Source organism: Musca autumnalis, unplaced genomic scaffold (genome assembly GCF_047663935.1).
Source record: "Musca autumnalis isolate F117 unplaced genomic scaffold, ASM4766393v1 scaffold_2, whole genome shotgun sequence".
Classification (NCBI taxonomy): domain Eukaryota; kingdom Metazoa; phylum Arthropoda; class Insecta; order Diptera; family Muscidae; genus Musca; species Musca autumnalis.
Genome location: NW_027411755.1, coordinates 236,037,949 through 236,052,177, shown reverse-complemented (window position 1 = coordinate 236,052,177; position 14,229 = coordinate 236,037,949). Strand labels below are relative to the sequence as shown.

The 14,229-nt window shown below is 37.0% G+C and overlaps 1 protein-coding gene across 2 annotated transcripts in view; it reads right to left on the bottom strand.

Annotated features, from left to right (window-relative positions):
* Window positions 1–14,229, bottom strand: part of LOC141395364 (ATP-binding cassette sub-family G member 4) — a 131,751-nt gene that overhangs the window by 66,766 nt on the left and 50,756 nt on the right. For both annotated transcript variants that reach the window (XM_073971054.1, XM_073971053.1), the window contains exons 2-3: window positions 13,418–13,757; window positions 7,472–7,589 (exon numbers count right to left, since the gene is read on the bottom strand). In XM_073971054.1, the coding sequence (XP_073827155.1) occupies window positions 7,472–7,589; window positions 13,418–13,733 (434 nt within the window). In that variant the 5' untranslated portion in view covers window positions 13,734–13,757. The remainder of the gene's footprint in view (window positions 1–7,471; window positions 7,590–13,417; window positions 13,758–14,229) is intronic.

Below are 14,229 nucleotides of genomic sequence, written 5' to 3'. Positions count from 1 at the left end.
TTTGGGTACCTCCCAAGAAAGTTAAAAATTTTTCGCGAAGATAGTTTGCATTTTTTACCAAAATTACTTTTTGTGGTCCTTTCTACAACGGCGCAAAAGCTGTTAAAACAGCCACGGTGGCCAAATAAAATGTTTGATAAGCACGATAATAGGGATACGCAGTGGAATGCAATAATTGGTTTTTCGATTATACGGTTTTCGTGAAAAACTTAATACTCGATTTTTGGTTAGTCGATTATTTGAGAGTGTACTAAAAGTCGACTTTCAATTATTCGTTAACCGCCGAAAGCCGATTATAATCGAATATAATCGACCATTTTCGTTGATGCGATCCATGATGTATGTATATACGAGTATGAATAAAAAAGTACCGTCCACGCAGTTTTAGCACACCCAATATTCATCTACGACTAATAGTCGTCCACGATTAATAGTCGGCTACGAATAATAATAGACTACGAATAATGGTCGACTAATAGTTAACTTCGTCTTTCGAAAGTCGATTTCGCAGCCAATAATCGATTAACCGAAATCGATTTTACGTATCCCCACACGATAACTATCGAATGGAGTGATTAACATTGGTCCAATCTTCTTCAATGGTTTGGAGACGACTTCGAAAATGTATTGCAGATAATTTTCAACTGGGGTTTAAAATCTGTACACCTAATTTGTTTCCTCCTGTTACGAGCATAGGGATTCCACAAAGCATCGCCATCTTACTAGATTAGTTTCAAGGCTTGTTTATTGTTATCGAACATACCTGGTCTGTGGAAGGAGGTTAAGTCTTTCTTCCTTTCTCTTAAAAACATTGGAAAGCTTACTGGATCTTGAAATTAGAACACAATTAAACCCCATTAACATCAGCAAATCACAACATTCTTACAGTATAGGCAAATCAGTGGAGACTGCCTTGCATTAGGTGGTCGGGCATGATAAGAAGCATATGGAAAATTCACGCTTCACGCTAGCGGCCTTCCTCGATATAGAGGGGGCTTTCAATAACGTGAAGCTTGAATCAATCCACAATTCTCTCAGCAACACAGGCATTTCCTCCATCCTTGTGGAATGGATTGATGATATGCTGAAGAGTAGAATCATCAACTCATGAATAGGAGAGATTTCCGTGAGGAAATCTGTTAACAGAGACACTCCGCAGGGAGGAGTTCTCTAACCCCTTCTATGGCTTCTGGTAATAAATGAAATACTTGTGTGCTTCGACCAGCTGAAGATCAAGGTGGTTGCTTATGCTGGTGATGTGGATGTGCTGATATGTGGCAAATTCCTGCCAACCCTGTCTGAGCTCATGCAAAGAGCCTTAGTACAACTTGCAAACTGGGCCCAGAACAACGGTCTGAGAGTAAACCGGGAAAAACAGAGCTTGTACTATTCATTAAGAAACGCAAAATTCCCAATTTCGAGCCTCCAGTCCTGGACGGGATGGCCCTGGAACTGTCTACGGAAGCTAAATACCTCGGCACTATTCTGGACCATCGCTTGTCATGGAATAGAAACGTAGAGGAGCGAACGAAGAAAGGACTCATGGCACTCTATTCCTATAAGAACTCCATTGGGAAAAGCTGGGGATTGAGACCACAGATCATACACTGGCTGCATGTAACCGTGGTCCTGCCCATACGTACCTATGGTGGACTGGTCTGGTGGTAAGCTCTTGGGAACAAAGCGTTACTTTCCAAATTATAAAGTGTACAAAGAATCGCGTCACTGCTGATTACCGGATCGATCGAAGCACTCCTCAAGCTGCTTTAAACGTCATCCTGTATCTCCAACCTCTGGACATCCTAATCCAGTTTCAGGCGGCTTTTAGACTCCGGGAGTCAGGGTGTTAGCGTGGTTCACACTTTGGACACTCGAATGTCCTAAAACTAGTTGATAGTCGACTTGAGTTAGGTGACAATGGTTGCGTAAGCGATTATATGCCTACCTCATTCAAGTTTGACTCCTTAACTATTATCTTCCCAAGCAGAGACGCATGGGCTGAGTGCATATCTTCTCTAGACGGTCTGGCAATTTACACAGTCGAGTCCAAGATGGAAGAAGGTACTGGCGCTGGCGTCTACTGCGAGAATCCACTAATTAAAAACTCATATTAGCTTGACGATAATTGTAGTTCTTGCTATCAAGAAAGCAGCTGAATTGGTGAAAGGGATTGAAGGCAGTCTTACAGGACCGGTGACTATATATGCGATAGTTAAGCGGCCCTCAAGACTCTCAAGTCACGGACCATAAATTCAAGAGCTATTCTTGATTGTAGGAGAGCTCTGCAGGATATACACGATATCGTCAAGCTATTTTGGGTTCCGGGTCACAGCAACATCATGAGAAACGAGGTAGCAGATGAACTGGCTCGAGGTGGCTCTAGGTCTATCGACTTATCAATTGATGAAACCGTCCGGCCACCGATGTGCCACTACATCGGCAAACTTCGGGAGATCTTCAATGTTGCAAACAAGGAGATACCGTACACTAGGCAGATATGAGATAGACACTGTGACCTTTCTGTCTAGCATAGATCCCGTCGTCCTACTCAACTTTGCCAGACATCTACCATGGCCTGGCAAAGGTCCATAACAACCCATAATAATCAGACTCTTTTCACTCTTCCAGATAATTCCTTGGCGTCAATCTCTACATCGACTACACTCACCATCATCTCTATACTATCATCGTCATCTCATCAAGCCAGCATCTCCTTCATCTTTAATCATCTCAACAACACGCCTCCATCATCTTTAAATCATCATCTCCATCATCTTTAAATAGCCCACACAGGATGAACACAATGGACCAACGATCTCCGAGTGAAGCAGTCACCTATTCTAATAGAGGGCTGCGCATCCTTAAACCTAACCTAACCTAAATCTATCTTCCCATGTAAGATTATTTCGTCTTAATTCTTGTGTTATTGTTCGTCGCCAGGTATTTCTTGGTCGACCTTGATTTTGTGAAGCTTGGGGATTCTATTCAAGCGCCATTCTGATTTTGTTATGAGCATTTTTCCTAAAGTGTGACCAACTACCTCCATTTCCAACGTCTAATCTGCTTTAGTATTAATTCCTGGTTTGGTTATTTCCACAGTTCTATGTTACTTATGGTACTGGTCCAGAATATCCTGCATATGATCCTGAGGCATTTGTTTATGAATACCTGTAGCTTTTGCGTGATGGTGTTAGACACAAGCCAGAATCGATATTATACAGGCTTCGAACATTTTAAGCTAGGTTTTCCTGGATATATGAGAGCTTCTCCATATAACTTGCAGTCGTCCGATTGCTATTCTCGATTTATTTAGCCCATTGATTACGCCTGCTTCTGCACCCCACTCGTTGTTATAGTGCTTCCTAGATAGCAAAAGCCGACGTATTCAATTGCGTGGCCTTATAGCATGATTTTACTGGCCTTTTTCCCATTGCCTTCGTTTTCTTGATGTTAATCTTGTGAGGGAGAAGACATATATCATCCGCATAATCTAAGTATTCGAGTTGTCGTGAGAGACTCATGCTATGCCTGTTCTCTCAGAGCAGATGCCATTCATTATTTCATCCAGTACAATTGAGAATAGTAGGTGTGACAGAGAGCATCGTTCTTTTACTCCCTCGTTGATGAGAAAAGGTTGGCTTATATTTTCGTTGTGAAAAACTGAGAGTTCTGCATCCTCGTACATCGCTTTTATTACTCGAATTATTTTCTGGGTTCGTGTGATGGTGTCAAAGGCTTTCTGGAAGTCGATGAACAGTAGATAAAGGGGTGCGCCATTTTATACATTGCTCTATTATGTTGGCCTGGTCTACGCATCTTCTATTTGGTCTGAAGCCAGCATGTTCATCTCTCGGAATATACTTGCCTTGGAATATTTTTTTTTTGTATTACGGCTGCTCGAAATTTGGTATATGAAATTGAGCACAGTTATTCCTCTCCAGTTGTTACAATCTTTCATGTTGCCATTTTTTGATAACTTCACAACGATGCCTTTCTTCTTCCCAAGCTGATAAGATGTGTGAACGAAGTAACTTAGCTGTGGGGTTCTGTGTTTGGCTTGTAGAGCTTCCGCTGATAAGCCATATTATCCTGCTGCTTTGTTATTTTTTAATTTCGTTCAAGCTGGGAGGGTTACACGGTATATTCATCGTTTTTTCCATTACTATTGTACATTTCGTTATTTTCAGTGGCGTTTCTGACGTTACTAATTTCTTCGAAATGTCTCTCTTTCTCATGTTGTTGTGACTAGCTAATGCCGCGCCCGTTTTTGTCAGATTTTCTAGGAACTTTCTTTTGTATCTTCTTCTTGCAGCTTTCTTCACTTGTTTTCCTGTTCGGTGCTGCTCTCTTGTGATATTTTAGTTGTTTTAAACTGCATGTAAAGTTCCTCTCTTTGAGAAATTATGTTCCAAGTGTCGTCTGATATCCAAGTTTGTCTCTATTTTTGTACGACGCCCAATGTTCCTTCCGCATTTTAGTTATATGTAAATGTGTTGTCTTCCCATGTATGATGTGTTAGTTTATTGGTAACTTTTGGCGTATTGCGATGGCTAGGGTGTTTCCATTTGTGTTGTTTTAGAGCTGTTGTAGCCGTAGTAGTTTTCGTCTGGTGTTTCTTCTTGAAAATTTCAATTTGATCTTGATTGAGCTCGTGGTCACTGTCAGCTTCTCTTTTGTTTCTGATACCATTGTGTTCTACTTGGTCGTGAGTATTGGCGCTCGGTAATGAAACTCCTTGTGCGGGAAGATGGAGCCGCCAATGAATGAAATGTGTGACACAGTTTTTTGAACCGCTTATCGTTATTGTTTTTAACTCCACATCCATGTTTTTGCATTGCTGCGCAGATGTTGATGCTGTCAGTTCCTATTTTTGCGTTAAATTCACCCAGGAGAATTTTGATGTCTCCTCTCCAAATTTCATCTTTCAAAGTGTCTTCAGCATCTTCTTTGGGTGCATAGCCTTATACTATAGTGTCGTGACTTATGTTGCTCTTGAATCGAGCCATTATCACAGGGTCAGGTATTGGTTTCCATGTCTGAAACGACCTAGTAGCATTCTTCGACATTATGATCCTACCTCCGCTTTCACCACTATTTTCTTTTCTAATGTATAACACATAGCTGCCGTTTTATGTGGGAAGATCATAGCCTCTACTCCATCTTTTTAGCTTATACCTAAAACTTTGATCTTATACGATTTGCTGATCTAGCTGTGCAAGCCTCGATGTTTCACGAAGAGTTCGTACATTCCATTGCGCAATACGCTTCCTATTTCGAGTGTCAAAGGCCATTGCCATAAGATCTGGTTGTTGATGTTCGTTTCGCCTTGTGGGAGTTTGGTTAATCAGTGTTTTATTCCAGCTAAGTATATGATTCGTCTGATGTAGCCTGTCATAGGCGGTGGGCCTAGAAACAACACCTTCTTGAATGCATAAACTATATTTGACATGAAGATTTTTGTCAAGAAGAATACTCCAACAATCCATACAATTTAAAATTAGTATCACAGATCGTTTACTTTTGTATTATAACTTGGTAATTAATTCTAATGTTATTTTAGGTCGTGGTCTTTTTTAATTTCTTCTTAAATCCTGAAACTTTTTATTGTGTACATATATTTTTCTTTCACTGGTTTAATGTTTAAAGCCAAGTCTGCTGCAATGAGTCTTCTCTTCTATAAAATTACTAATTTCGTTAAATGTCTTCTAAATAAGAAATATTATAACAATAATTTTATTATTGTCATTCTGTATTTGTTCTCCATTGTTTGAGGGTTAATCGTCTGTTAATGTGAATGTGTAATATGATTAGTAATTCGATCAAGTTTATTGTTATTTTATGGTCTTCACCATTGCAAAAAAAAAATAGTATTATTATTGAAATAATAGTGTGGTGTCTAATCGCAAATATGAGTAATAAAAAATGCACTCTTGAAACGAAAAGAAAGAAAAATAAAAACACACACCATTAGCAACAACAAAATTTAGTTAATCTTTGCTTATTAAAAAAAATAATAACTTTCAAGTTCGTACAATTCGTTCGAATAATAATTGTCCCATGAGTGTTTTTGTTGGTTTTATTTTTTTTGCTAATAAAATAAATAGCTTTTGTGTTGCTTTTGTAAAAACACGAAAAAAAAACAAACAGATGTTACCGAGCGATAGTTAAAATAAACATGTCGCAACTCAATGAGTACACTGTTTGATTCTTGTAATTGCGTTGTAGGGATGGTTGTTTTTTCTATTTGTTTAACTAATTTATCGCAAAAAAATTACATGGAACAACTTCCGATATTCTAAATGCATGATCGTAGTAGACCTACCACTAGAGTTGTGTAGTTCATGAACGAACTAGTTCAATTGAACGATTCATTGAATAGAGCGTATGAACTAGATCAGTCGATATAGTTCGTTATAGTTCAATAGTTCACTGAACTATAATCAGTCGGCGACCGTACGATCAACGAACGAACAATACACAATCTAGTTCAACATGTCGTTCACATATGCATAAAGTTACGCCGTCGTCAGTGTTAAGTGATGCCTTCGTAATGTGATAAGTTTGTTTACGTTTTGGATCAAGGTACAGTGAATAGCTGTTCGAAAGTGAAGATTTCTTCAAAAACAAAACAAATTCCACATATTCCCGTTATTGAATGTGCCTTGTTCTGGATAGAAAAAAATAAAAAGAAGGATGTGTTTTCTAACTTTATCTTTCTTTATGAATAGAATAAAACACGTATGACATCAGCTGGTCTGTATATTAGTATACCCAAAGTGACAACATAAATGTAAAAAAGCATATGGTGTAATATAACCGTAAATGTAATATTTTTGTTCTGGTGTAGTTAAGTTATATTATTCTATTGTCTGTTTCTATTTGGTGTATGTATGTGTTTGATTGAACGATTATGATCCGAATGATTGAACCTATGAACTAGAATACTGAACTAGTTCAGTTAAAAGAGCTGAACTATTGAACTAGATCTTTCAAATGAACTAGATTGTACAACTCTACTACCACAACTATTAATGAGAAAGTAGAGCAATTTATTTATTTTTTCTTAAAGCCTTTACCTAATTAACTGCGTGTTGCGTGTGCGTTCAAAAATACAAAAACAAAATACATGTATTTGTTTTTGTTTTCAATTTGAAATACATGTATTTTGTTTTTGTATTTTTGAACGCACACGCAACACGCAGTTAATTAGGTAAAGGCTTAACAGAAACTGCTAAGATCAAAATAAAATTTAGGCAGGTTAAGTTTAGATCATAAAATTGAAACCCGCCATTGGAATGAAAAATCCAAATAGGGATTTTAACCTCAGCATGCTTTTCAAATAGCGCATATTCGAATTTAATTGTCCTCTAAAAGTGTTATTAATCCCATTAATCGAGGTTGTTGAGCCAAAAATTATTTGCAATCTTAATAATTCTTAATTTGTTTATAAGGTCTGGACATCTCTACTCACCTAAATCCAGTCATAACATTTAAAAGTGTACTTTTGCCCGATCCTGAGGGACCCATAATTGCTGTTAATTCACCGGAACGAAATGAACCATTAATGCCATGTAAAATTTCTTTTGTCACTGTAAAGAATAAGAAGAAGAAAAGAAAAATAATAACAAACAATTCAACGGTATCGGTAGAAATGAGAATACAAATAATAAAACTACACACATAGAAATACTCGTGCAGTAAAAATAAAAACAATGCCAAAGTCAACATGACCCATAAGTCAATGAACAATTTAAAATGGGTTTATGACTGTGGTGACTTCACATTGGCAAATGTTCAGCGAGAGAACAAACAAGTGATGATATACATACATACAGTCAAAGAATAAAGTCTATATACACCGAGCAATTTTTTGATTTTAAGTTTAAAAAATTTATGAAAGTTTTTAGAGCATCGGCAGACATAATAAAATGTAAAAAAGTATAATGATATGTTGCATATATGCATTTATTTTGTGGTTAGAAAATGCTGTATATTCTCCGCATTGGCTCATATATTGCAGCAGCGAATTGTCGAACTAGCTAATGCTTTTGCGAAGTTGTGGAACAAATGCATTACATTGAATGTACATGGCATTCTGTAACCTGGTACCGCCTCAAAATCTTCTTCACAGTAAATTAGAGTAGGCAATACATTTTGATGTATTGGATATGCATCACATACTTTTGCATTTATATTTGTTGCCGCATATATATATATTATGGTCAACATTATTAACTCCAACAAAATTTTTCCAATTACCGACAAGGCCACTTAACAGGAATCCATGAGAAATTTCCGAATAAATGGATAATCAAAACTAAGCACGCATAACCTTTCTTCTTCTGGTTTTTGCATTAAAATACACCGTAAAATTAGTGTTATGTTTTCGTTAAAAACCATGGGGCTTTCAAGTAGTATAACTCTTTAAAAAAATGTTTTTTTATTTTGGTGATCTCTATACTCATTTTTAGACAACATTCTCCAAAAAATGCATTCAATTACGTATTTTAGTTTTTTTAGCCTAAAGGTATAAAAGACCTAGTGGATTTTATTTCATGAACATCATTTACAATGTCGGAACAATTCTTAAAAATGTTACTTTATAGCGGTCGTGATAGCAAAGTTGAAATCATAATGTGACATGGAAACCAATATCTGACCGCGTGATAATGGCTCAATTCAACAGCAGTATAAAACATGTCACCATAGTACAGTGCTATGTCCCCACAGAAGATGCTGAAGACACTCTGAAAAATGAATTCTACGCACAATTAACACCCATATTCAATGAAATATGCAGAGGAGACATCATAATTCTTATCGGTCGCTTTAATGCAAAAATAGGGAGCGACAATACCAACTTCCTCTCAACAATAGGAAAGTATGGATGGGGAGTTAAAAACAGTAATGGTGAGCGGTGCACAGAACTGTGTCAAACATTCCCGCTGGTCATTGGTAGCTCCATCCTCCCGCTTAAGGAGATTCAAAAATGCACATGGACATCACCGAGCGGCAATACTCGCAACCAAATAGACCACGTTAGTTACCCGACTAAACGCCGAACTGAATAACATCGCTGAAGATAGCGAAAATATATGGGATGATGTTAAAGAATCCATCAACAACGTAACTAATAATATGTTAGGCACCACAACGTCTAATAGAGAAAAATCATGGGTGACAGATGAAATACGAGCTCTACGCAAAGAAAGAAGCAAATACAAAATACTGGGAAATCAATCAGGAAATTAAAATCACAACTCGGGCTGCAAACATGCACAAATAAGAAAACAATGCCAGGAAATTGAAAGATTACAAATTCTCCACGACGATTTCAATCTCCATAAAAAATGTAAAAAGGCATCCGGGATATATTCCAGAAGATCTTCCACATTTCTCTATGATGAAAGCAATATAGCCCATTACGTAGTTTCTGATAAGAAAAAACTGTGGAAAAAATATTAAATATTCTATTTACGGACGAAAGTCGAACACAATTACAAAATACAGAAAATCAAAGTGGTTTAACGATAAGACCCATTACAGAGGAAGAATTAAAAGCAACAATAAAAACCATGAAAGATAAAAAAGCATCGGGCACTGATGAAATACCCACCGAAGTACTGAAACTAATAGAAGGAAGAAATATACAACCAATATTGAGCTTATTCAATCAAATTTACGCCACAGGGCATTAACCTCAAGACTGGCTGGAATCGACATTTGTAACCATACCTAAAAAACAATGCGAATTCGTGCGGTGATTTTAGACTAATTAGCCTTATGAACCATGCTCTAAAAATCTTTTTTAAAATAATACACAGACAAATATACCCATTATGCGAGATGCATATGGGTAACACACAATTTGGATTCAGAGAAGGCATGGGTACCCGAGAAGCATTGCTTGGAGTTCACGTTCCAGTACAAAAATGCCGCGAAGTTGAAAAATACGTCTTTCTTTGCTTTGTGGACTACGAGAAGGCGTTTGATACCGTAAAACACGATAAGTTGATGGATATTTTAATCGATATTGGACTAGAAGAATGCGATAAAAGATGTATTCAAAATCTATACTGGAAACAAGTATCAAAAATTAAAGTGGATGGTGAATTATCTAACAATATCCCAATTTCAAAGGGTACAAGGCAAGGATGTATTTTGTCACCACTTCTGTTTAATCTATATTCGGAAAAAATATTTCAAGAATCAATAGCTTCCAAAAACATTGGTATTAGTATAAACAATACCCTCATCAATAACATTCGCTACGCTGATGACACCACATTACTGGCAAGCAGCTTAGCAGGATTACAACGACTAGTAGATGCACTTATGAAGACTAGTGAAAAATATGGATTAACAATCAACATAAGAAAAACAAAATATATGATTGTCAGCAGAAAATAGGTGGATAGGAATGTACCAATGATAATAAATAACTCACAAATAGAAAGTGTAAGAACATATAAATATCTAGGAGTACAGATAAACGAACAGTGGGATATGTCAAGCGATATCAAATGTCGAATTGAAGCAGCGAAAACGCATTTTCTAAATATAAGAGAACACTGACTAGCCATGATATAAGTCTATCTACAAAAATACGTTTTGTCAGATGCTACATATTTTCAGTATTATTATTCTCTTTGGGCGTCATTTCTGATAAAAGAATAAAAAAAAATTTGATCTATGTTGCCTTCTTTAATCAGAAATGACACCCAACTTTAACCCATACAAAAGTAGAATAAACGTAGGAAATGGAGATTGATTCACCAGAATGTCGCTACAATGGATTCCCCAAGGATCGCGATGTCGAGGTCGACCAAAAAACACCTGGCTACGAACAATAAACCAATAACTAACCCAAAATAACCTTACATGGGAAGATGTAAAAACAACGAAAACTAATCGTGTAAGATGGCGATGCTTTGTCGTAGCCGAACTGTTGATATCAGAGAACTTCGACTTAAGTTTGTCCACATGGTGCTATTCTTTTACAGGTAGTGTTAAGTGCCAACTCTTTTGATTCTCGTGTAATTAGTGTCAAATTTGAAAAGACATTTTGTATTTTCCACGAATATCTCCGACGATAAAGCGGGAGGACGGGAGATCAGGTTTAGCATTTTTGGAAGTGAGGTCGATGAAAAGTGTAGAGGAAAACACAATACTACCCTAAATCTCCTGAATCTAATGGCAAAATTGAAACAGGGCAGTGGAAGTGGTGAAACATACGACCCATCTTGTTCGTGACTGGTTTTGTATTATGCGCCACGACAACACGTTTATTACCCTTTTTATTTAAGACGTAATCAATTTGAACATTTTTGGGAGTGACGGTCGAACACAAGTTTGAAGAAAAGCCAATACTGTCCTAGATCCCCAAAATCTAATACCAACAGTGGAACATTCTGCTCATCTTCTTCGTGACTGGTTTTTGTATTATGCGCCAAGACAACAAGTTTACACTTCTCCCCAGTCGCCCGATATTAACCCAATTGAATATATTTGGGACCAATATTTGCCTGACCGACATGTATACGTTAAGTCTCATTTGCCAATTCATAACGCACAATTATCTTAAATGAAGATTAGATTGCTGACAATGCGTATTTAAAAGGTCCGCACAGAAAGTATTAAGCATAACAACAATTCATGTTGAAAAGGCCTACGACGCTACGTAAGTTTATAGTTAAACTTGTTCCAATTACCTATTTTTACAATCTTATCACAAAAAAAAAAAAAACAGAGCACAATGACCTTAGAAAATAAAATGTGTAAAGCCTACTCGTATGAAAAAGTGTGTACACAATCTTCAATATCTGATAATCGTTGTGAATTATTTATAGGGGGCCGTACGCAACATACGAATGTGGGACTTAAGTTAGGTTAATCAGTAGATCTCTACGGATTGGTATAGTAATATTGTCATCGTGGCATGTAAATGACACAAGTATTAAATTGGAAATATTTACAGTAAATTTTCAAATTTGTTTTAGCCTACCCCATGGAACAATAATACAGGTACAACGGGAAAACAGCTGATTATCACACTAGTTGTCAAAATGAATTATTGTGAATAAAATCGCATATAGAAGGTAAACAAGCAATTCACAGCAATGCGTGATTGTGAACAATTTTGACGTTTGGTGTGATTTGATGTAACACCTTCTTATTCCACCATGGCCTACCCAAAAGGCTCATTAGCGAATTATATATATAACTTTTCCACAAATATCCCATAAGGGACAAGGGAGACTTCTCTCATATCGCGAATTATATACAGATGCGAAATCCAGAGTACGTTTTAAAGGCGAAGAAAGGCTCTCCTTCGAACTACACTCAGGGATAAAGCAAGGATGTGTCCTTTCGCCCACACTGTTTCTCCTACTACTGGATTGTGTAGTCCAACAAACCAACACCGAGGCACTGGGAACACGTTGGTCCGTAAACGATTTTCTTCATGACGTCGACTACACTGACGACATCTGCCTTTTTGCACATCGCTTCTCCGATATCGCACAAAAGTTAGAGCGACTGTCAGCTATTGCGAATTATGTTGGCCTGAAGATAAATGCGAAGAAAACCAAACTAATGCGGATCGGTTCTAATAACACAGATCAGTTATCGCTCCATGGGCAACTCATCGAAGAGGTCGTCCGCTTCTCTTACCTAGGAAGCACAATCTGCAAAAACGGAGGTTCAAATGCCGATATTAGCGACAGAATCAACAAAGCCCGGACAGCTTTCCACTCTCTACAAAAAAATCTGAAGAGCAAACAACATATCAACAAAAACAAAGCTCAACATTTTCAATAGCTGTGTAAAATCTGTCCTTTTGTATGGTTGCAGTACCTGGAGTACAACACAGGTCTCTCTTAGGAAGATTCAAGCCTTTTACAATAGATGCCTGAAACAAATCCTTCCAATTTTTTGGCCTAACTGGGTAACTAATGAGCAACTTTACGCAAATAGACATGGATTGGCCACATTTTGAGGAAACCTCCTGGTGAAATCCCAAGACAAGCTCTAGATTGGAAACCACAAGGCCATCGAAATCATGGCAGGCTTCGAAATACATGGATCCGTGTTGTGAAGAAGGAATATCTCTCTTGCAATCTTCCCTGAAACCAAGCAAAAATTCTAGCTAACCATCGACAAAAATGGAGAGAATTTGTAGAAGCCCCATGTTCCTAGTGAACTTTTATATAATTTATAAGTTTATCTTAAACTCTGCAACTTTTTTATAAATAAAGGAAATATATATGTAAAGGCGGAGGCACATAAGCAGCATCTAATTTGGGTTAAGACTTCGGTTTTATTCTTTTTTGCAGAAATGACTAAAGCGAGGAACACAGGCTGCTTATGTGTCTTCGCCTTCTCTAAAATTTATTGTAAAGTAAAAAATGCTACTCACCAAATTTCTTTTCAGCAAATGAGAATTTCCTCACCGTATAGCGAATATTTTCAAATTCAATATCAATCTCGGGACAGCGCGCGAATGTTTTCTCAATATTATCATATTTGTTGTTGTATGTTAAATTATTATTAACTTTGGTTGTGGCAACAGCAGCAGGATTATGTGTGGGCAATGAACTTTCATCAATGGAAATTTCGGAACTTGCTGCAGTCGAACAACAATTCATGGCCAAGGTATTACCACAATCAGCCGAATTGGAAGAATTCCCAGCACCACACCCACCAAGCGGTTTTATATCTTTTATAACCGTCATAACGTGAAGAAATTCCTTCTAGAACTGAAAATAGTTATTGAAAAAAATTAAGAAATTATTGATTGGAATTTTGCAGACAGAAAGAAAAAAAAAAACAGTTTCACATTTTTGATTAGAAATTGATTATTATTGGATTGGTATTAATATGACATAGAATGGTTGTTTTTAATCAGTTGAGGTAATGTGCTAAGCTTATCACGTCAAAATCCTTCTGGATTCGTCTAACTATAATATACGTACACATGCGTTTTTGCCAATTATTGATAATTTCAAATTCATAGTGTGATCTCAAGGTCAACACGTTGTATAGTGATTGCATATATTGATAGAATATTAAGGTGGGGTAAGTGTATTGTAAAACAGATATTTTTTCAATAAATTTACAGGGCAGAAATGCGGGCTGTAACATTAGAAGGAACATAAACGATAATCAGTTCACGAATCCAAAAGAGAATAAAAATGTCAATCAACACCAAAGAAGACAAAGGCTACACAA